Source organism: Acanthaster planci, linkage group LG01, assembly GCF_054643075.1.
Source record: "Acanthaster planci isolate LZ-2023a linkage group LG01, COTS_SCS, whole genome shotgun sequence".
NCBI lineage: Eukaryota > Metazoa > Echinodermata > Asteroidea > Valvatida > Acanthasteridae > Acanthaster > Acanthaster planci.
The window spans coordinates 16,301,696-16,325,673 of record NC_141777.1 but is presented as its reverse complement, the minus strand read 5'-3'; the positions used below and the strand labels follow the sequence as shown (position 1 = coordinate 16,325,673).

The 23,978-nt window shown below is 43.2% G+C and overlaps 2 protein-coding genes across 11 annotated transcripts in view; both read left to right on the top strand.

The window, feature by feature from the left end:
* The window catches only part of dync2li1 (dynein cytoplasmic 2 light intermediate chain 1), a 119,327-nt gene extending 108,963 nt beyond the window's left edge, over nt 1–10,364 (top strand). For all 4 annotated transcript variants that reach the window (XM_087147645.1, XM_022255281.2, XM_022255282.2 and 1 more), the window contains one exon: nt 9,207–10,364. In XM_087147645.1, the coding sequence (XP_087003771.1) occupies nt 9,207–9,257 (51 nt within the window). In that variant the 3' untranslated portion in view covers nt 9,258–10,364. The remainder of the gene's footprint in view (nt 1–9,206) is intronic.
* Nucleotides 10,365–14,654: 4,290 nt separating this feature from the next.
* LOC147800473 (uncharacterized) lies at nt 14,655–19,286 on the top strand. 7 transcript variants are annotated; one of them, XM_087147791.1, is made up of 3 exons: nt 15,158–16,689; nt 16,980–17,686; nt 18,111–19,286. In XM_087147791.1, exons 2-3 carry the CDS (start codon nt 17,481–17,483, stop codon nt 18,385–18,387), a joined length of 483 nt encoding a protein of 160 aa, XP_087003917.1. In that variant the 5' UTR covers nt 15,158–16,689; nt 16,980–17,480; the 3' UTR covers nt 18,388–19,286. The 7 variants fall into 7 exon arrangements, 2 of the variants coding, with proteins under 2 accessions (XP_087003917.1, XP_087003881.1); XM_087147755.1 differs by having other exon boundaries at nt 15,169–16,544; nt 17,503–17,686; XR_015428143.1 differs by having other exon boundaries at nt 14,655–16,516; nt 17,503–19,286.
* The last annotated feature ends 4,692 nt before the right edge of the window (nt 19,287–23,978 follow it).

Below are 23,978 nucleotides of genomic sequence, written 5' to 3'. Positions count from 1 at the left end.
CCTGTAGTTCAAGGATGGAGGATTTTTTTTTTCTGCAATATGTCTGATAATGTAGAGTATACCCATATAATCACGAGACTAGGTCATTTTTTTGTACTGTGTAATTTAAACTGAATGTGAGACAAAGGTTCCCCACTAAGCTGGGGAGCCTGCAGCTGAAGGACTTGCGTTTCAAGGGGGCTTGGATGAACTCTGAGGACCATTGGCTATGTGCAGATGGTGTGTCGGACTCGATTGCACAGTCTCTCCTTCCCTGGCTTGGATAAATCAGGTGTGGGGAACACAATGCATGCGACTCCGCTTCAAGTCACTCCCTGTCCAGCAGTACATGCAGCTCAATAGGCTCACTGAGGTTACCTTAGTGCCTCAGTACTAGCGGTGTCTTTGCCTAGAGCAGGACAGGGATGAATATGTAATTGTGGCAGGTTCAATGCAAGGAGAGATCACAGAGACAACAGAACAGTCTCTGTGGAGTCCAGTAGCCAAGTGGAGTGAAATACTAACTATACTAAGTAAAACAGTTTTATGGACTATCAAAAGTGAATTTCCCTTTAAAACACTACACTGTGTGTAAGGTTGTCATGGTTACCAGTGCCGGTCATTGCCTTCGTCCACCTGGGTACCTCATTTGTGTGTGTGGGTTGGTCTACACAGAAATGACTAAGGTGCTACAAGGACACTATACCAAGACCGGTGTCTTAGGAATTACAAGGTTACAACTGTTGCGGTCAAACTTTGGAAGTCTGAGTCCGGGAAATATGAGTGAATCATAATCAGGAGGTAAAAGTTAATTAAGATTAAACATTAAAATGTCTAAGTTCTGGGCAATGAAATCGATTTAAAGCAAAAGGAATAAGAACTGAAATAGAATAAAGAAAAACTAACTACTGAATATATGGAACTATGGTAAAAACTAGATAAAGGTGGATCAAGTCAAATGAAACTTATCAGGTAATAAAACACAGAAGAATATTGCAAATTCCAAGACTTAACTTGTACAAGAGGGAAATATCCCTCTCTTCACTTTAGTCAAGGGAATGTAATTATTCAATGTATGCTAGAAGTAATATATCATAAAAACCTAAGTAAAATAATATTATACAAGTAATCCTAGGAATCATGTCTTCCTAAATTAAGTTTTACTTAATGTAGACAAGTCGCCAGAGATCTTTTATATGGAAATGGTAAACTTCCAAATCAATGGAAACTCATAAAGCAAGTTGAATTCATTCAGTTTTCTGGGACTAGGAAGTCAGAATGTTTGGACGGATTGTGGAAGATATCGCAAAAGAAATGGTGTTTGTATCTGGAAACAACAGAACCTTAAACAGATGTCAACATGGATAGAACTTCTAAAATAGACTTTGGCTTAAATTAAGACGTGTACATTCTTTTACTCTTTCAAAGCATTCTCAGCCAAAATAACATGATCTGTATGATCTGTAATCTGGATGGGCTTCTGACGCCCCGGCTCTACGGACTCTACCCATCTGTTCTACCATCGCATCACCTGTAGACAAGAAGCGTAAAGTCTCCTCATCTTCTTGTACAGGGCCCAAGCACAAGAAGTCTCTCTCTTCTTATGAGCAAGACATTCCTTCAGCTGAGTTAATGATGGCAGTCCACTCAATCTGGGAGACTCTGTCTATAATAGCCAGCAACCTTAAGTCTAACCCCACTCCCCCGGCGACTGCTCCGGATGCCCCTGCCCATGGAACTCTACCCGAATCCACATCCACATCCGACTCCGCCAGTCCAACCCTCTCATGACAACTTCTAACCTTCAACCTATCTGGGCTTGGATTCCATCAACAGCTCACTCCAGGCTCAAACTCAGAACCATGGCACAACAGATGACGCCTCTCTTCCTGCTGAACAGCTTCAAGCAGATCTTGATTCATCCCCCAACATCAAAGACATTACCTCCACAGCCAACTGAACATATCTCTGTCTCTTGCAGGATAAGATCCAGGTCTCTGTCCTGCCTGCTAACCCTCCCCCAGCTGAGGCCCCATTACATGCCTCCATCAAGTGCCACCTCACTAGACTGGAGAATTGAGCAGTTCGTTCGGATCTGTGCCTTGGCCACTTCCATAAATATCCCCCATGAGGAAGTCAAGTCAAAATTTTAGGAGCTCCCTCTCTACAGCAAGGACCTCTTTCACCAGGAAATTCATGGAAATGATTGAGGCTAAAGCTAAGCGGATTGACACAACCGATAAGCTTAGTTTCTCCAAACTTCCAGACTAGCCCTTTCTCGCTAGTCCCGTACTGATAATCGTCGAGTTCAACCCTTCAGACCTCAGCATCAAGGGGACTCCAGTTCATCTTAACCTTTCCGTCCACCCAGCCTGCAGACGAGCAGTGGCCGCACCTTCTCTTCTCAGCCCTCTGAGGAACAGTGACCATTTAGATCCGGTATGGAAAGGGCCCAAACCTACCCAGTCCGGTATTGAGCCAGGCTGGTATTCAGCATGCCCTAGTCCTGTAAACAGGCTTGTCTGACCTGTGCCCTTTGAAGTCAGTGAGGAGCATCAATTTATTGCCCCTCAGAGAACAGCAAGAGCTGAACAAAAGAAGACTTACCGGATTATAGTCGACTAGCAAGAGTTGGCCAAAATGTTATTCCTGCTGCTTGCTCAAGGCAGATTGTATTGTTTCGACTATTAATTAACTGATTGGTAGATTGAAACTTTATAATATCCCATATCTCAATTCTTTTGAAGTAGTGGATGTTAAGAAAACACGAAAAACAAAGGATGTTTAACTTCCAATGGCATGCAGTGCCAGTGTTTGCATCGAGGTGTGATATTTTTCACGTGTAAAGCTGCATGCAATAAGGGAACTCCATGAATGGATTGGGTTTGGTCCGGACATTATTTTTGGATGAGTACATTTATGTTCTGCCTGGCAGGTGGACCATCGTACGTAAGCGTGGAAGATCTGCAGTTTTTGCTTAAAGGACATACCTTTTAACAAAAATAAGCCTTAACGTTTTTCAACTTCATTGTTGAATGACAAAGGATTTGTATATACACAAGTGTATACTTGTTATACTATGATAGGAAAAGTTTATACATTCTACACGTTTGATAACTCAAACCTCAGTTGATAAAAAATTCGACTTATCCAAATTTCGAGCCAATGAGAGTTCCCGAGTCTTGCTCATGTACATATGCATGAACAGGATCGAAACACTACTAGCCCCCACAGTGGCTATTGGAAACGTTATAAGTGGTTGTTACCTATATCAAACAACAAATTCTTCATGTTTTTATTATGTACGTAAAATTTTCTTGTCCACTGATAAGTGTAACAGAAACCACCAAAACTGTGTACACTTTGTGACATTTCTCTCACACACCGCGGCGCGATGCGTACAGTGCTTGTTTAATTGGCCAGTGCCAGGCACAAGGTTTTTCTGTTTGAACACAAGATCATTTCTTTTCGTTTTAGTGCTTCAGCTGCAATTGGGCAGGCGGCAGAAACCAGGCTTTAGCCGCGCCGCTTAAGCACAAAGCTTGCTTCTGATCGGTCGCATGGCCACTACAAAAAATCCACGATTGGACTGCAAACATGGGGGTACATAGCACTTAGGCTTGCATGAAGGGTAGGAGCTTTAGGGCAGTGGTCCAGCCAAGTCAATTACAGTGGTACTGGCAGCAATCATGCTTGCTTCCAACAGGTAAAAATGCAATATCCACACTTTAAAGACTGGTACACTGATTATAAATGTAAAATTGTTGAGTTAATCAGCAAGCAATGCACGCAGATTTGGTAGGAGTTTAAGCAAAAATGTACCACTTCAAGAAGTAAACCTTAGATAAGAACTTTTAGACAGCCCAGTCTTTTCAACTTAGTGTAGAGTTCATTTATGTTTGAGGGCATGTAACTGTATTTTCGGTGAAAAACCCATTTGGTTGAAATTAAGAGATGGAATTGGAAATAAAGCTGAATTGTTATATCCAGGAATGGCAAAGTTAACTCAGGGTTTCAAAGGTTTTTGAAGGAATTCTTTTTTTCAGTGACTTCAGACATCCTTTTTTTATTCAGGGGTTGTTAAAACCAAAAGAATACAGCTCACGAGTAGATGTATCAAACAAGGGGTACATGCATAAGAGTCACGGGGCTAGCAAAATATTCACAAATGTGGTGGTTTAAAGGGGGCATTGTTCACAAAACCACATGGCAGGGGCTTTGATGTGCCTGTGAGGGAGGCTCCATTGTTACTACGTACACCCAGGCGATGTACGGTTCCACTGTGTGAAAAACCACATGGGCTGTAGCTTTTTTGGAATGCTTGGGAAGGGTTTCTATTGTTAAGTGGAGAGCATGAAAAACGTGATAGGGCTTTCTTCTGGGTTAGATTGTGCCAGTCAAACAACAAACAATAGAACTCCAGGATGGATGAGTGTTTGATCAACTGACAGACCAGTCTCCAAGTCCGGTAGTGGGTCCGGTATGATAGGGGTTTTTGCTACCGGACAAGCTTACCGGGGGGCCCTTCCATTACTGGATGGTGACCTAAATGGTCACCATACCTTAGTCGTCTCTCAAGAGTTTTAGTGGAAAAACTTCCAGTCTGCACTACCCCTGTTGAATCGGGTTAGGCACCACTGACTATGCAGATTCACTTCCGCCCTCTGTTCCCGGACCCATCACAGAGCCACTTCAAGGTTTCGCAGGGTTCTGGGGAGAAGTCACCTCTGACAGCTGGGTGCTTGCGACTGTCCGCTATGGATATTCCCTCAAATTCACAAGCACCCCTCCATCTGTACCTCCTATCCGTCCAACTTCAGTTCCTTCCAACAGAACAAGCGAGAGGCACTGGAGTCCAAAATAGACTCGCTCCTCCATAAGCAAGCCATCCGCCGCATTCTCAAGTCCAAGATGAACAAGGGCCTCATTTCCACATTCTTTCTCACTCCTGAAAAAGAGCCAAACACTTTGAGACCCATTATCAACCTCAAGCCTTTGAACAGGTTCATTCAGCCTGAAGAATTCTGCATGGAGATGCTATGGACAGTTTCCTAGTCTCTTCCAATTCCTTGTTGGGCCTCTTCCATAGACCTGAAGGACACATACCTTCATGTCCTAATACACCCATGAAGCTCCAAGTACCTGCACTTCCTGTACGATGGAAACCTGTTCGAGTTCACAGCTCTTCCCTTTGGCCTCTCCACTTCTTCAAGAGTGTTTCAAGGGTTGAAAAGAGTGTCACTGCTCATCTCTGAAAGCAGGACGTTATGCTATTCAAATATCTCGACGACTGGCTCATCATCAGCAGATCATTCAACGAGACAGCGTCATCCAGTCCTCTTACCTGCAATGTCGCAAGCCACTTGGGCTTTATCATCAATTTTGAGATGTCTAAGCCCATTCCCACTCCATGTCCAACGTACCTAGGAGCAGTCATCGACCTCCAACAGGGCATAGTTTCACCAACAACGGATCACATCCACAATCATTTACATTGCATGAAGGTCCTCTCTTCCGAACAGTCGGCTGCCGCCAATGCATGGCTCGGCCTCCTTGGACTGAACATTGACCTGTTCGCTTCAGCGGAAAATGCCCAACTGCTGGTGTTCTGCACCAGATACTACCATCTGCAGGCTTGGGCAATGAACACTCTCCATATCGGCTGACATCAGCCTACTTCTTCATGCATCTGTTCAAGTCAACCTACAGGTGTCAACCATCCGGAACGTTAGTTCAGCCGTTCAGCTATTGCATCTATTCAGGATGGTTTGACTGTCTCTGACAACAGCACCCTTGAACACCTTCCCAAGGGATGTTTCTTCAGCAACCCCCCCCCCCCCCGAAAAAAGGTTGATTCCTTCCTGGCACCTGTCAGCTGTCCTTTATCTGCTTGTCGGTCCCCCCTTCAAACCTCTCAGCAAAGTATCACTACTCAATCTGACGGTGAAGCTGGCATTTCTACTAGCAGTTACTACCTCACGTTGGGGCAGCAAACTAAAAGCGTTATCCACTGCTGATGGCCATATCCGATGGGAACCCCATGGTGTTTGCCTCATCCCAGCCCTTGGATTCCTTGCCAAGAATCAGTCTGTGTCCTTTCTTCCTCCTGATTTTTTGTGCCGGCCATTACTAAACACACTGGGACCCCAGATGACAAGCCTTGGTGCTCAGTCTGAACTCTTAAATGGTACCTAGCTAGGACTAGAACCTCTGAAGTACAACCAGACCAGAGATACTGTAGCCAAGTGGGCAGGTTCATCCATCAAATTTGCCAACCCTGACTGGCAAAATTCCCTGGACAATCAGACTCAACCTTTCATCAGACCTCATGACATCCGGGCAGTCTTGACCTCATGGGCCTACTTCCGAGGCAATACAATGGAAGAGATATGCAAGGCAGCATGTTGAAAGACCTCATCAACATTCACCACATGCTACCTCACCGAAAGAAAGACTCCTCACATAAAAGGGCTGTCCTGACATCTATCATGTCACCACAGAAGGGCTCTTCAGCAGGGCGGACCACCACTGGAACTACCTAACAGCTTCATGATCTTGTGAGTCTGCTCTATAGTACCCAAGGTTTCTATGTCCTCTAACACACATCGTGGATGTAGTGCGTTCTCACCCCCCCCTGGGGATTGGTATGTTTAGTGACTATTTGGGCTAGGCTGAAAGCAGAACACTCCTCCCCCACAGGAATGTGCGAGAGGTCTGTTTTTGAATACCTACCCCAAAACAAAACATTTCCTAGGCCATAGTTCTGAAGTATGCCAAAATTCATACTTGAACGTTAAAACCCACAATTTGCTGCCATTCTGGCTGATATCTATCCAACTAATGGCATAAGACAGGCCCATTGCCAGCTGTATCACATAACGGTAAACCTTTGCATCTTGAATGATTATAGTATGTACCGTGCTGTGCGGAGCAATTTAAATAACCTTTCGGATCTAGTCCCATGTATCATCAGGGCATAATTTTGACTGATTCACATGCTGCACTCAACGACAATTTTTAGACAGATGATGGCTTTTATAGTAATTCAGCTTGGAAAGAAAGGTCAGTGTTGAGAATCATGTTTTTTTTGGTTGGGGGTAGTGTGTTTTCAGTTACACACAGATGTTAGAAAGCCCTAAATGACACAAATGTCTTCCATTGTTGAACGACATCTTTCAAGTGCGCTTCTTTTGAATAGCGTTACGTGACCGGTGATGATATGTTATCACAACGACACCTCAATTTTTTCCTGTAACTCATCTTGGTTCACCTTCATACCAAGATTGCACCCATCAACACATATCTTTCTATTACCCTATTTCTGGCTAAAATGTGCAAATTTGATATGATGTTACAAGACCGGTGATGACGTCATGTCTATACAATTTCACGTTACATTTCCCACTTACCTACACACTAACACTGAAGACAAACAGCGTTACAGTTCTGTCATTATTGGGAATTAATTTATTGCCGATATTAAATGTTACGTGACTCATTGACATTAGGATTTCACCCAAATTGCTCGTCTACCTACATGCTAGGGTCGTTTTCTAGTACTTGACTGTCTTTGTCTCAAGCTTCATGTTTTGTTGCCACACAACTTTGAAGTAAGACCTTCCAAGTTGCTAAAAGTAACTTAAGTAGTAGTCTGATAGTGCTAAATTAACATCAAATAAGAAACAGAAGACATTTATGTGATTTGTTCTATGAAAACCCTTCACATGGTGCGGTTTGTCATTTTTGGTGAATATCAAAATCAAATTAATCTGGCCACTGCCCTATTTTGAAACTTGTTTAATTCATGATTTTAGACAACCTAGATTCAGGTTGAAGACAACCTGGAATCATCTTTGTGGTACAGAGCGAATAAAAAGCAACAAAATTTATTTCGAATTTTGTGGAGACTGTATTAGTTTCAGACCAAAATGACTAGTAGTAACTTAAAGCTGCAGATCCCGACTTTCCAATGATATGTTACTTCTTCACACATGGTCATGGTTGGCTGAATAATCATTCTTTGTGGACAGTGGGACAAAGTGGGCTTGGGACCAGGTTTCAGTTAGAAGCATCAGCATAAATTGTATTCAATTCTATCTCCATCTCTCCAATGAAATGTCTGTGCAAAGTTTCATCTCTCTCATACGTTCATTTCTGGAGATACTGGCCTGCACAGAATTCAGTTCTGCTGATGTGCCACTTGACATTCATTGATGCTATCTAGATTTCATTGCAGTGTAATAAGCTATGTGTATAAAGTATTTACTTTAAGTTGCATGAAAATACTGTGTATAAAACCAGTGTTTTCTTTCACAAGATATGAAAGATAGGTGTTTAATCTTGTGGTGTCATGAGGTGTGTCACGTATATGTAATTATGAGTATAGGTTTTACTTAGCCACTGTTTTTTGTGTGTGTCAATTAGAGCTTACGTAATGTGTGTGTTAAAAAATTACCATTGTGAAGATGTTGTTTTGATGTTTCAAAATTTTCCAAACAACCTACCATATTTTGAAAAAAAGTTGTTTGGGAGACAGTTTTGCCTGAAAAAGAATTCAAAGGAAAAGATTTTTGAAAAATGTCATTTCAGCTAATAACATAACTTGGCTTGAGTTTTTGCTAAGACATATTGTAGTGGAAAACTCGGTCTGCTAAAACTTTGTATCTTGTGTGCCATAAATTTCAAACAAAAATCATAAGCTATGTGATGAGCCTGATTAAAAGTTGCAATGAGTCATGTCATGGTTTATAAGTGTCACGTGACATATGGTGATGTCAGAATGTCACAACAGGGAATGCATGCTTTTTCACTTCACATTCAAGATGTCAATGGGAGTTGACATAAATTTATGCATAGACAAGGAGATACAGGATAATTATAAATCTAAAATAATCTAAATTCAATTGATGCCATCATAATTTCATATCACAAATATGTGTATTTGAATTATTGTTTACCATCTTGACTTTAAAGTATTAAGGTTTTATAAATATATTAATTAAATTTTGTAAGGGATCAGCCACTCCCGATCCATAGTTGTTAAATGAAATTGTTATGTGCTCTATTTTCCTCAGCTGCCCCCTTCAGATGCAGAATTGATCCTGAATTTGGGTGTCCATTCATTTATTGGTAGTTTGCCAAATGGTATTTGTACAAATGTTTGTTACATTGATTTGGGCTTTCCAATGATAAGTTTCTTTTTCTCTCTCTTCTTTGCAAAATGCCAGGACCTTCTACAGTATCGCAACCAAGTTGACCTGAAGTTGCATAATGGCTAACTGAAGCAGCAGTCAGAAACAACCTTTCAAGCCCATTTCGAGTTTAACCAGTTTATTTGAGGTGTACTGCTTGATTTACTTAGAAATGCTTGAAACTAGATTCAATTTATTTTGTAATTTGCTACAGTCAAGCTTTTCACCATGTTTTGTTATGCTAAATGATAAGAATAACAATTTTAATTGACACATTTCCTTAAGAGTCATTCAATTGTACATATGGAAAAGTCATTGAAGTAAAGTTCGACATACTGTTTAGTCAATTTGAATTTCTTTTTGTTTGAAACATAGTCATATGTAGGTGAAAATGAGGCTGTGCTATCTTGTTAAACTGGAAGGGAATACAGAGTTTTATCCATATGCATGTGCATTTTTGTTAAAGCTGTTATAAAATGTTCATAATATTCACATGAGAAAAAAGGGATTTCTGTTTTAATTCAATACAAAACATTTGTCAATCCCAGTTGTAATCAGTTTGCTTGTTAAAATCAATGGACGTTACCATTTGTCTTCACATGTACTAGTGATTTATGCTAGTCTTCAGATTTTGGATTCATATGGTCATATGTATGTGAAAACTGAAAAAAGTGCTCTCAATCTTGAAGTTCCATATCTCAAGCTATGAGTTCACAAGCAAGATGGTGAAAAGCCTGCAGTACCAGAAAATGAATAGGCTCATGAATGTCACCATTCCGATACACATTCGGTAATGTATCAACTGTCCTAAGAAACGACTGGATGTTGACTTCTTAGGCTGTAAATTGAAATAGCTTTACTTAAAAACCTTAGCCGTCTCTGTTTTATGAAAGGTTTGCAGAGGATTTACAAAAAGAAATGAGATTTGGCCTGGTTCTCTCTTGCACGAATGGTTGAGCACTCACACGGCCTTTACTCTGGGAATGTTGAAGTCACTTCAAATTTTAATTTCTTACCTGAACTGTTTAGTTTCAGTGTATAGGCAACAACTTTGTCCATTTTAAAGCACATTATGGCAACAAATGACATGTAATACAAAGCTGTGTCATTCTGAATAGTTTTCATTATTTGTTTCCTAAACAAAAACACACGCATGTCGTTTGATCTGTTGAATAAAGTTCTGCTTGAAATGCATTGATTGTAAATTTGTACAAATAGTCTTACTGTTCACTAAGACTTATATGAAAGGGCTGCGTAGTGCCGTAATCAGAATATTGACCAAAATATAATTACACAATCAGTGTTCTGAATTATCTTATTGCCGAGCTTTCAGTAAATGGGTACCTTCGTCAGGGCAAGCAGATTCAGTTCTGAATGAACGCATAAAAATCCATGTTAATTCCATTAATCTCCATTATATAGGGGAGATCAATGTAATGCTTTATATGTATAAGAGGTTCTGTCACAATGCATGTATTTTGACAGAACCCTTTATACTTGGTTGAACACAGATCTGTTGCTTTGCATGGTTTGAAGAATCTTACTGTATTAGATATAAGCACGTAGGCCTATGTGCACTTCCCTAAATAGCTGTCACACTTCCTGGCAGATGTTATACTTATACTATGTTATACTGCTCTCAACTCAACTCTTTATGCAGAAGGTGGGATCACAAGCATGTATGCAGCTTTCCACGGTTAGAAGAAAAATGCTGTAAAATCTGCACTGCCTTGTGTGGTTTTATTCAGGGTTCTAGAAAGCTGCAACAGATCCCCACAAATCTGCACCAGTTTGCATTCAATCGTCCCCCTTTCTTGCAGTTATGACAGTTTGAAAATTGAAGGTTTCACAAAAGGTGGATTCTGAAGAGGATTCTAGCACTAATTATTCATAAAGTGGGTCAATCAGAGTTACTGTGCACTAACTGGTAGCCAATCACAGTTCATTGCTTTAGCCAATCAGGCAAGGGGTCAGTTTACTTCTGTCAGGCAATGCTAGTTTAGGATGGAAATTCTCATGTGAGGATCATTCTGTCACAGCTTGTTGGGCAAGCTGGGTCAATTTGAACACTCTGTATGGAGTAATTCTGGGAGCAGGATCAATTGGAATATTCTTTCTGTGGAATATTATGAGGACTGGCAGCTTGGTCATTCTGGTCCAAGCTGGGATCATCATCCTTTTTGTGAAACACAATTGCTGTGGTTGACAGTGCATTGCAGGCTGCAGGATTACTGCAAGCACAGACTATCTGGAGGGCTAAAGTGTTGGGGCCTCTCCTTCTTGGGAGAAGAGAATGCTGGACAAGTGTGACTTTGGAAAAAAATAGTTGTGTGCCGTCCATCTGAAAGTTACTACGAGTCACCTCACGGAACCTTTGAGGCCAGGGTGTGGTTGGAAAGCAGGAGTGTGCTGAACCTGTGTGTATGATCACATTGCATGACATTTAAGCTCAGCGGGACCAGACCTCTTATTTGAAATCTAGCCGGAGGAGGCGAATCCTGTTTGCTGTTGTTTGGTCAGCACTGACTGAGCTGTATTACTAGCACGATGCCTCAGTGGCGGGAAAGCCAGCAAAAAGGCTGGAACTAACAGGCCTCGGCCACAAAAGGCTGCTGGGGTTGGCCAGCAACCTCTACGGCGATCATCACGAGCCATGGCGCAAGCCATTGCCAGCGCGACAGCTGCTGAAGCTGACGTGTTGGGCTCCTTCTGCGATGCCCACACCGCCGTTGGCACCATCTTCAGTGGCAGTGCCTCCTCAGCTATCCAGCACGGCACTCAGGGAGGTGGAGGGTCTTCCTACAAGCCCTACCCCGACCACTGTTTGGCAAGCATTGCACACCAGTAAGGCTGACAACCCAGGGAGAAGCTCAAGTGCACCAAGCATTATTGCAGAACCAGCTGCTGGGCCAGGTACAACTGCTAGTTTAGTTGCGTTTTCTAATGATACCATAGGCCCATTGGCTGGGGTATTGTTGATTAGAGCTATGGCTCACTGTTGCAGCAACAGCAGCAGCAAGCAACAACAACCCCGCTAGTACTGGCAGTAGTTTCAGTCTATCAGGCTCGCAACCCCGCTTTTAGGCTTCCAGTGGCACCAGCCGATTACGAGTTGCTTGGTTTTAGGACATATTAGGACAAAGGTTTTAGGACATTTCAGGACAAATTCTACTATGATCAATGTTTACCAATGGACTCTTCAGTCTCATGTGTTCTTTTTGCAAAATTTAGTACATTTCTTGAGTTTTGCATTTGTCAAGTTGCCAAGTCAGCAGCTATCACACATTACTTAGATGACGTTTTCTTTGTGGACAAATCTCAGATGGGATGCAAGTATCTTTTAGATGAATTTTCTAATGTGTGCTCAAAGCTTGGGGTCCCCTGGCATTGGAAAAGACAGAAGGCCCACAGCAAGTCATAACTTACTTAGGCTTAGAGATTGATTCCAAGCTTATGCAGGTGCGTGTCCCACAGGCTAAAGTTGTCGCACTCAGAGACAAAATTGCACAGGTACTGCTGAATAGAAAGAAGATCAATTTGGTGGAAGTTGAGTCCTTGGTGGGTGCGCTAAATTTTAAGTGTTGGGCAGTGGCACCTGGTAGAGCGTTCTTTCGCCGTCTGATTGCACTGACACAAGGTCTGACTAAGCCCCATCATAGAGTGCGGCTTTCAGTAGGGGCCAAACAGGACTTGAAGATGTGGCTAGATTTCCTTTCCGGATTTAATGGAGTTTCTGCACTTCGGGATGTTGAGTGGGAATCCAATCAACCTTTGGAGTTGTTTACCGATACAGCAGCGGGTATTGGGTTTGGGGCATACTTAAAGGGGCAATGGGCACAAGGGCGGTGGCCGCCATCAGTTATTTCATCATCTCCTTCCATTGCTTTTCTTGAGTTTTACCCAATTGTGGTTGCAGTGCAATGCTGGGCTTCCCCTCCTGATGCATAATTATGCATCAGGAGGGTACGTTTCCATTCAGATAACATGGCTGTTGTGCATATAATTAATACCCACACTTCTCAGTGTCCCAAGATTATGCACCTTGTTTGTGTATTTTGTATTGTGGTGCCTTCACTTCAATATTACATTTAAGGCTGTCCATGTCCCAGGAGTTCATAATGATATTGCTGATTCTGTGTCCCAGTTTCCGGTGGACCGTTTTCGTTCTGTGCCCCCCCCCCGGCACTGCACATGACCCAATTACCTTTTCTTCCCCAAGTGTAGTAGGGTCAGAGATAAGGCGTTTACTATCCTTGGCATGGTATCCCACACTCATACGGCATATGACAACCGGTTGGCGAGCGTTTTGCAGATTTTTGCAACACAGTGGGAACTCCACAACTTCCAGCGTCTATACCTGTAGGGCGGGAATTTGTAGCTTGGTTGTCACCACATAGTCTGTCCCCTTCCACAATTTCCACTTTATGTCTCGGGGTCGGTTCACTTTCATAAAGTGCATGGTTGGCCGGACCCAACTAATGATTTCATAATTTCCAGGTTTTTAGAGCGTGCACGTCGGGATATCCCCAGTCGGGATTTGAAAATGCCAATTTCCTTGCCTATTCTGTCCCGTATTGATGACTCATTATCTCTGATGTGCACATCTCATTACGAAAGCATTATGTTCCAAGCAGTAATGCTCTGTGCTTTCTTTGGCTTTATGCGTGTTGTTGAGTTTGCAGCAAATTCGAACAAAGAGGTCCAGGAGTCTGTCTTGCAGATTGAGGATATCCGCTTTTGCTTTGACCAAAATCAGGGCACTCCGTTGACATCACTTTCCAACGAAGTAAAGCAAACCAATCAGGTCCCCCACAAATCACCCAATTAGCTGCGGCTATGGATCAGACTCTCTGCCCGGTCCAAGCACTGCCTGCATTTGTTCTGATGCACCCTAGGCAACGTGGTATCCTCTTTGACGGAAGCCGACTGACTTGTTTCCAGTTCAGTGCGGTATTGAGTAAAGCGTTCGACCATCTAGGACTCATTGGGCAAAACTTTCAAACACACCCCTTTCGAATTGGTGCAGCAGCAACAGCATTTGAACTTGCGCTCCCCATGTCACTCATTGAAGATTTACGTCGTTGGCGTTCCGATGCAGTACCGCGATATATCCGTCCAAATCCATAGTTGGATGGGCGGGCAGGTTGTAGGGTGGGTGGGTTGGTGGGTGGGTGGTTGGGGATGAGGGCCAGCGACCAACGGGCTGTAGGGAGGTACATTACGTACCGGAATGCTTCGAAGGTGGTGAGTACTGGAGGACGTGATCACGTTGCTTGGCCCTAGTGGGTTTCAGAGCCATTTCGTGCGAGATTGAAGATACCGCGTTGAAGGCAGCGTCTGTGTCTGAGGGTAACCACGCTGATGGAAGAAACTTAGCATTTCTTTCCCACGCGCAGAGAACTAAGCATAGCTAATACAAATCCTACGCAGTCAAAGATACTGGGAGTAAGGGATGGATTTATTGCATTTAGGGGGTAAGGCAATTGGTACTGTGGGTAGCTGTGACAATCTGTGGGTTTGTAGTGTACGGTTGTGCCAAGTTTCCGCGCACGTCGGAGAAGGTAACAGAGTGTTGCAACACATCATATGTGTAATGCAGTACTGGGTGAAAAGCATCCGCTAACGTGAAGAAATTCTCAACGTCATTACGCGTACCGGTGATAGCACCAACTAGCCTATATCTTCGATGTATCGCCGGTACATTATTGGCTGCACGCCCTGATACTGGGTCAGCATCTGCTCCTCGATGTGGCCAACAAACAGACATGCAAAGCTTGGTCCCATCCGTGTGCTCATAGCCTGACCACTTGTCTGAATGCAGTGCTCACCATTGAACGCGAAGTAAGCCAGATGGAGCAGAGTGCTGGTGGGAGGATCCTGAATCTGGCAAAGCTCTAGATAGTGTTTGAGTATAGCCAAACCACCATGTTTAGAGATTACACTGGCCCATTGCCACTACTCTACAGGAGGTACATAGATGACATAGTTGGTGCTACGTGCATCATCCACTGGAGAGGAACTGGACAACTTCATTGACTTTGTCGGCAAATATCATCCTAGCTTGAAACTCACCTCAGCGGTCTCAGGAACCACTCTCTCCTCGACATCCAACTTCAGATTGAGCATGATCGGCTATCAACCTCTGTGTTCAACAAAGCAACTAACTCGCATAGCTATCTCTAATACGACTCCTCCCATCCACGGTCTTGTAAGGATTCTGTCCCTTACTCTCAGATTCTCAGACTTCAGCGTATCAGTAGCAATGACGGCGATTTCAAGCAACAAGCCACATTTTTCATCAATAGAGGCTACCCCAGTGACGTCATGACCAGTGTCTCAAGTCGAGTTTCTGCAATTACCCGTGAGAAAGCACTACTGCCATTAACTACATACTAGCAAACGCACCCCTTTGGTCATGACATACCACCCATTTAACCTGCGAGTCCGGGATATCATCATGAAGTTCTTTCACATGTTGCGTACCGATCCAGCGACCAGCAACATCTTCAGCGAAGACTCAACTCCCCTTTTTGCCTTCCAACGTGACCGATCGATTGGAGGGACTTCTGTCCATTCGGTCATCCTACCTCTATGCGTTTTTAACATCGGCACTGTGGCCTGCAATCGCCCTCGCTGTAATACTTGCAGGTTTATCCACAATTCCTCACGAATCGGAGGCCCCGAGGGCAGTTATACCCCCAGATAAGAGGACAATTCACGTGTACTTCAGCCAACCTCGTGTACTGTATCTCCCTCCAACAATGCGGTGTCCACTATATCGGAAAAACAAAATGGGGTTTGACTGACCGATTCACCGAGCACTTGCAAAGCGTCTGATGTCAACTCACAGGGCACTTCACCAAGGCACCTCACACTTGTGACGACGTGCGCTGTGTGTCCTAACCATGACAACATCAAACGCTCAACGCTTGGAGACAGAACAGCGCATCATATTCCGAATGTCGACAAGAATATAATATCAAATCAGAGCTCTGAAATATTATGTGATTGCCAAGCTTTCGGTGACCGAGTACCTTCTTCAGGGCAAGCAGATTCAGTTCTGAATGAACGCGGAAAAATCCACGTTCATTCCCCTGGATGCAGCGTTCCAAGTTCGTAAATGACGCGCTGCTCCAGTTCCTTACGCTGTACATCAGATGACGCTTTCCACGGGATGCAGACGCGTACGTCACCGAGGGTACGGTATGTGGCGGCGCGCAAAAGTGCTGCGCAATAGTGAGACCAGGTGTTTATTGGCGCACACTGCGCAAGCGTTCCGCGAAGCGGTCACCAAGGCGACGCTTGGTCTCTCCGATGTACAGTTTACCACAGCGACGACATGTAATGTAATAAACCACATTACTAGTAATGCATGTATGATCCCTGCGTATTCTGTAGCTACCGCGGGGGCCGACGACCGACGGGCTGTTAACTATGTAGGGGCAGGTGTTACATCTGGGGCGCTGACAGGGGGAATTGCTGCCTGCTTTTGACGGCAAGACGGAATCCAACCGGGAACGTACAACCATGTCTCTGACAGAACGATCGTACCTAAACGCACAAACCGTATTCCGGAGATCGACAAGAATATAATATCAAATCAGTGCTCTGAAATATGTCATTGCCAAACTTGCGGTAACTGAGTACCTTCTTCAGGGCAAGCAGATTCAGTTGCCCTGAAGAAGGCACTCAGTTACCGAAAGCTCGGCAATCACATATTTCAGAGCGCTGATTTGATTTTTACATTCTTGTCGATATTCTGATCACGTTGCTACGCTGCCCTTCCATAATTCTCGCATCATATTCCAGATTGGAACACTGACGCCAGGCGGTTTGAATGTGGACTTCTGTGCATTTAAACGACTAGTCCCTCCACAGCTCCGATGAAGACTCAATGGGGCCGAAAATTTAGCACTTTAGCAAACCGGTGAGCACTCTTTACTCTTACTTTGCTACTACATTACATGTGGGGGAATGGATGTGTAAAGCCATTCCACTGAACGCCCGAGGCGCGATCGTTTTGTCGGGGACATGGTTGTGTGATCCCAGTTAGATTCTGTCTCAGCAGGCAGCAATTCCCCTTGTCAGCGCCCCAGATGTAACACCTGCTTTACACATTTAAGGGCATGGTTAACAGCCCTTCGGTTACCGGCCCGCGGTACCTACAGAGTATATTACGTGTCGTCGCTGTGGTAAACTCACAGACATAAATAATCTAGGTTAATTTCTAATACCTTAACAAAAAGACGTTTTCGCACTTTCATTCATTCAGTGCTGCAGCACTTCACTATACAATGCACTTATGAGGTTATGGTGTTATTACCCAAAGCAGTTCAGTATCTAGTGTTCCCATGGAGGAAGAAGTCTATCACAGCGGCTCTCACCACCGCAGCCTACCGTGGCTGTGGTGACAGACTACCTATTGGTGGTGGAGTACCCACTCTGCCACCAGCTATGGCATCAGAGACCAATGATCAAAACGCGTCTTCTCCAGCTGTCATCGTGGTTCCAGAAAGGTTGGGCACTCTCCTCGCTATTCAGCTGTCTTGACCAAAGCCTACCCCCCCCCATTGCAACCCCTCATCCTCTCCGCCCACAAGACGCTTACGACCATACTCTGCTAGAGCTAAGGCCTACTACTAATTCCTCCGGAACGACTTCACCAACTTCCTGTCCGTTCCCAAGTTACATAAGCCCGCAAAAGATGAAATTGATTCAGACTCGGATAAGTCTTCCGGCAAGAACCCCTTTCTTAATAAGATCGGCCAACCTGGAGCTTACTCTGGATCATGGAGGTAGGAAAACATGCTGGGATACAGCATCTTTGCCACGGTCTCCTGTGTACTACCTTTCTCTCTCAGAGGGCGACTCACAGGGTTCTGCATGAGAGCATCAACTCTGTCTTCGAACAGTTCTTGTGGTTCTCCTGTCTGCCCGTAGACCTAATGCTCCTGAGGCAATGAACATCCCGGAAGTGAAAGCCGGCTTCCGTGAACCTCCCCAGCCAGCCGGCACCAAATCGTTGTGCTCACCAGCCAAGGCCTCGCCTGAGCACCCCGTGACCACAACTTCACTCGTTCGTTTCGTCGCTGGCGCTCCGGACACCATTCAAGTTCCGCTCTGCCCTCCCTTTTCAGCCCACACAGTACAGACAGCACAGAAAGGATGCAAAGGGAACACCCAGCGCTACCCCTGTCCATTGGGTGGTCGGCGATGACTACACCCACTCAGTTTTCTTCGCAGACGGCAATGGTAAACAGTCCATCGACTGTTTTACCTTTTCACTGTTCACCTTTTCGCTGATGTAGTTAAGTAGTTTTTGCGACCAGCGTGAAGAGAAGTTTAGTGTCATGTCTGTTTTAATACATTGGTGGACATACCACTGTTTGTGTAGAGTGGAGCTTCCTAGAGAGTATGTGTGAATTTTGCTAATTTTACGAGTACGATACTAGAAGTCATCACTGGTCTCATGCAAGGTCACGATAGAGGGTGGTGACACTTGGCAACACATACCTCGCCCACGGGCCCATTAGCTGGAGTTTTAAAACTCCATATCCGGAGCTCGGCTATGCAAGGGCTCGTTTGTGTCTACTTAATTTTGTAACTTTAGTTTCTAATTCACTTAATGATTTAAATTACAGTACTGATATTATGCGGTCCCACCTGTTTTTCCCTTCTGTGTCGGGGCCTGAAACAGACCATATTTTCTGTGCCTTTTTCTGCTCTTCATCAGTTACCCTGTTAGTTCGATAATCTTATTTATTGCAAGTGACGGTGAAAAATCTTTATTATTGTTCTTATAAGAGGAGGTGGATTTCATTGTTTATCTTTGGGTTAAAATCCATGCCTAACCGATAAACCACTCCAATTTAGTTTTGTTCTTCAAGGAGTTCCATTTGGATTTGGATGATTTCTACGTCCAGATTCTCTTCTTTTTGGTTGGATATTGGAAACTGCTAAATCCTCGACCGAACTAGGTCATCTTTTGTGTTCTTGTGCTGTTCATATCCCATGAGGGGTTGGTTGGAAAGAATGGATTTGTATAGAATTCTACAACCGCCTTTGCATTTTGAATACTTTATGTCCATGTGTATTAAACAATCTGAGTAAAGAGAAGCCTACCCTTCAGTTTTGTCTTTGAGGAAAAGAGCAGAACCATATTCGCATTATTTTTTATACTGAAAGGGGGCCGGATGGGGTATTTCTCTTGAACTGATAAGTTTTTTTTATATCTTTGTGGCTTAGTTCATAGGGGAGGAAGTACCTATTCTTTTATTTGCAAGACGTTACAGACAGACAGTTCTATCCTCAACTGTAAAAACTGGTGGCTCTGAAAAGAGCCTTTTGTTTCGTGGTGAGCAAGTAATCACTTTGTATTGCTTGCCCTATAAGGCTGGAAACAAACCCTATTTCTGCACTTCAGACTCGACGGTGAGGTTGCCACGCCGTTCTCAACTCCAGCATCAATCCTGCTCAACCCTGCTGTTTTTCCAGAAACCGGTTGGGCCTTAAGCGAAGCGAGCTTCCACCGGTATGTTTACGACGGCCAAATGGTATTTTCTTGTAAAAAAAAAGTACAGTATAACACTTTTACACTACACTTTTACACAAACAACTTAGCAAAACTGAAAAACAATTTCTGATTTTCGATTTTGGTGTCACTTTATTGGTCAGCATGGAGCGCATTATGAAAATGTCCTCTATAAATATTTTTCATAGCATATTCAATCATTTATGCCATAACAAACAAAATATGGGTGGATGCCATTGCCACTTTTGAATTACAAGTTCCTTTTGAGATCAACTGAGGTCAAAATTGACATTTATGTTTTAGGACTTAAATGTCATCTACAAGATTTTTGATTTTGTTTTATGACAGATGGGTCATTTTTCTTAAAATTTTTCAGTTGTTTCCAAGCGAACTACGTTTTCCTCTTTATTGGCTTTCTGACCTAAAACAATTCCCTACGGACATTTGTTTAATCCTGTATAGCAATTTTATAGCCCCCTCGTGTGAATGATTGAGTCGCGTGCCCAACATGGTCGTCATTAAGTAAGTCATTAAGATGTGCGGCCACACAATGGACGCATCTATACTATTTTTTTCGTAATAGGGTGCTCCGCAGCAAATAAATTACCCGTTGACAGAAGTGTGTTTCATGCAGTTCGCTCTACATGCTTGCGTGAAGTTTGGTACTATTGGAAAGTACTTTCCCTGGACTGTCTATTGATAGCAATGACATCATTTGTCTAGGCCACCTCTAACTCATTCAAAGCCTCGAAAGGAGGTAAACAATTCGCCTGTGTTACCATAGACAACCCATGTCTTGTTCTCACATACCAACAATATAAAACTTGACTACGATATGAAAGCTGAGCAAAGAAATTCAAGCCGTTATGCAAATGTTATGCAAATGCTAAAATTAAGCAAAGTCAGTATTGTTTACTTGGATACATGACATGCATTTTGGCCATCCAATCCGCATGCGCATAAAGCCCTTGCCTGTGTGGCGGGCATCCCCGGGCCTACCCTGAGTTGATGGGATCAAACCAAGCACTATTAGTGGCAGAGTCGATCTTCCCAACCTAAGGCTTTTCCCCAGACGAGAGACCACTCAGAGCGACCTCAAGGCAAAGGGTGCGGGACCGTTTGGGAGGAAATATACCGCCTATTGTGACCGAGTGTTAATTAGTCTCTGTTAAATTACACAATCAACCTGTAAAGAAAGTAATCCTTGACAGAAGAACTGTTGGTACAGGACGTTCAATTTATTCAACAATAATCAACACAAATCAACAAATGAAATGTATAGTGAAGTGATTGGGAGATTGGTTTGGTTGCCTGTGTATTTACTTAATTGGATTGAGCACTAATTTAGCGTAGGGCCACAGCAGCAATACGCCAATGCATCAACTATGCACAATGCGCATGAGCCATTCACTGTGCATCAACCACACACAGCGCACCATCAAAGTTGTATGCGTCAGCAATGCACCACTGCATAAGCAACGCACCTCTGTGTAAACAATGCACACCGCTGTGTAAACCATGCACACTACATGCACTGCATCAACAATGCACACCGCGTCAGCAACCTACAACTTGTACAACTTCGTACGAGCTTCACCTAACGTGCATGCGAGCCAGCGTCAGCAACGTACAGCTCTCACAGCCTTGTACTTGCAACGCGTCAGCTACACACACTAGTCAGCCACGTACAGTCTATACAATCACGTACTTGCAACGCATCAGCACCACGCAACGCTTCGCACAGCGCTGACAATGCCTTAGCTCCGTGCCAACTCACCAACTTCACTCTGCGAAGTCCAACACGTAACCACATATAATGCGATCGCAGCGCTCGCTGCGGTAGCACGACCATGTGCACACAGCGCGTTACGCTATGCCTAGCCAGCACACGTTACCAAGTCACTAGCCAATCAGGTACGTGCACTGCAACTCATTAATAAAATTAGACTAGCTCTAGTCCTATACACTTCCGTCACACCTGTCTTTCACGCAATATCCTATCAGAATACGTGGCATGACTGCAGAACTGCAATTGTGCTTCACGACACTGCTCGTGTGAAATCAGTCCAATTCAACTGTAATCATATCAACAGCAAGAGCTGTCAGTGGCACTGACCAACCAACCGATGTCCGTCAAAATTCAGTTTAACATGACCTTAATTCCAGCCTTCCGTTTCCCTGTCTTTTTGGTAAATGTAGAAATAAAATACCAAGAAACAAAGGTTTGAGACGTTAGTTAAGCTTGTTGATTGAATCGGTGCTCCTGGCACGACCATTTGCTAAAGTGGTCTGGTCCAACTAGAATCAGGAGACGCGGCAGTGCCACAAATGATTTCGTGAAGTATCGTCACCGCAAAGTACTAATCTACCACCGCAAGATTTGGCCACAACTATGATGGTGGCAAGAATTATTGTATTCGATAGTGAGGTAGCAGTCGAGAAATGGCAGATTGGGTAAAAAGATGCAGAGAACTACAGTTGCTGATCTCTGCCAGGAATACACTTGTTTATTTTACGGTGTTATAACGCCATATTACGACGACTACGGCGCCCACGCAACCACACACGTGGCTCCGCTTATGCACATAGTATTTGCAGTTATACATGTACTGTGGCCATCCTTGTACAGTCTATACACGGTATATAGGTCTTACTTTGTCATTAATTATGAAGACGAGGTAACGCCTTAAAAACAGACCATCATTTTCACGCCTTAAACCAGAGACTTATAACGCTGTAGGTCTAATAGGACGTTATAACACCTTAAATTGCGGCGTTATTACGCCTTAAATTAAGGCGCTATAAACGCCGTAATAGAGTTACGGCGTTATAACGCCGTAATAGAGCGTTATAACGCAGACCTTTGGACAATCATCCAAAGATGACCCTAGAAGAAATTTGTGATGACGACGTCATCACGTGATTTCTTTTTCAATTTTGAATATTTAATTTTCCCCTTGACTTTGTACAGATTTTCAAGCCAGTTTTCAAACCTTCGCAATGTTTGATCGCTATCAAAGTGATAGCCAACAAAGACCCTCATGCAAAAATCATTCCAAAGAAATGACGTCATAACGTGATTTAGTGTTGAATTTTCAATATTTATTTCAGCCCATTGACCTTGTACACGTTTTCAAGGCACAATTTTGAAACCTTTGTGATGTTTGATCATTATCAAAGTGACAGCCAACAAAGACCCTGATACAAGAATTATTGTAAGTAAATGACGTCATGATGACGCCATCATGTGATTTAATATTGATTTTTCAATATTCATCTCAGCCCATTGACTTTGTACACGTTTTCAAGCCAGCATTTGGGTTAGTTTGAAAGGTTTGATCAATTTCAAAGTTACAGACAACAAAGACCCTAATGAAAGAATTTTGCTAAATATATGACGTTATGATGATGTCATCACAAATTTCTAAATTGATTTTTGGATATTTCATCTTCCCCATAGGTTTTGTACACGTTTTTCAACAGCCTGTCCTCGGCACTTTGGTAAATCTGAATTATTTCCTTCAATGTACACTTGAAATCCCTAATGAAGAGAGGCTCCCGAAAAAGAATCGTCAAAATAACTTCATCAGGGGCCACGTGACATGAGATTAAAGCTGCAGCTTTCCTCATAGGTTTTGTACACGTTTTTCTGCTACACAATATTATCGATCTTAATGAGAGTAGTCCCGAACTTTGGCTGAGAATTGCCGTGAGAAGGAAAAACAATTTTTTTTTTCATCTTCGTTTGATTACACATTTACCCAAGAGTCTGAATATCAAATAATATTTCAAGATTTTCTTTCAGTTTAAATGCAAATCACGTGACATCATAAAGGAGCAGCTTTGTGCATAGGTGTTTTCAGTCCATTGACTTTGTATACATTTTCAAGCCACTATTTTGAAACCTTTGCGATGTTTGATCGCTATGAAAGTGATATCGAACAAAGACCCTTATGCACGAATTCCTCAAAAGACATGACGTCATGATGACGTCATTATGTGATTTACCATTGATTTTTCAATATTTATTTCAGTCCATTGACTTTGTACACATTTTCAAGCCACCATTTGGGCAATTTTCAGAGGTTCGGTCATCATGAAAGTTACACACAACAAAGACCGTCATGACAGAATTTTCTTAAATTTATGACGTCATGAGGACATCATCACCAAACAGAAACTTCCGAAACAGCGTAGTGGTTGTTCACAAAAACATTCCTCTAGTTTCTCCTTGCTTGTAACATCTAATGCCATGGGTCAAGGTACTGTCAGCATGT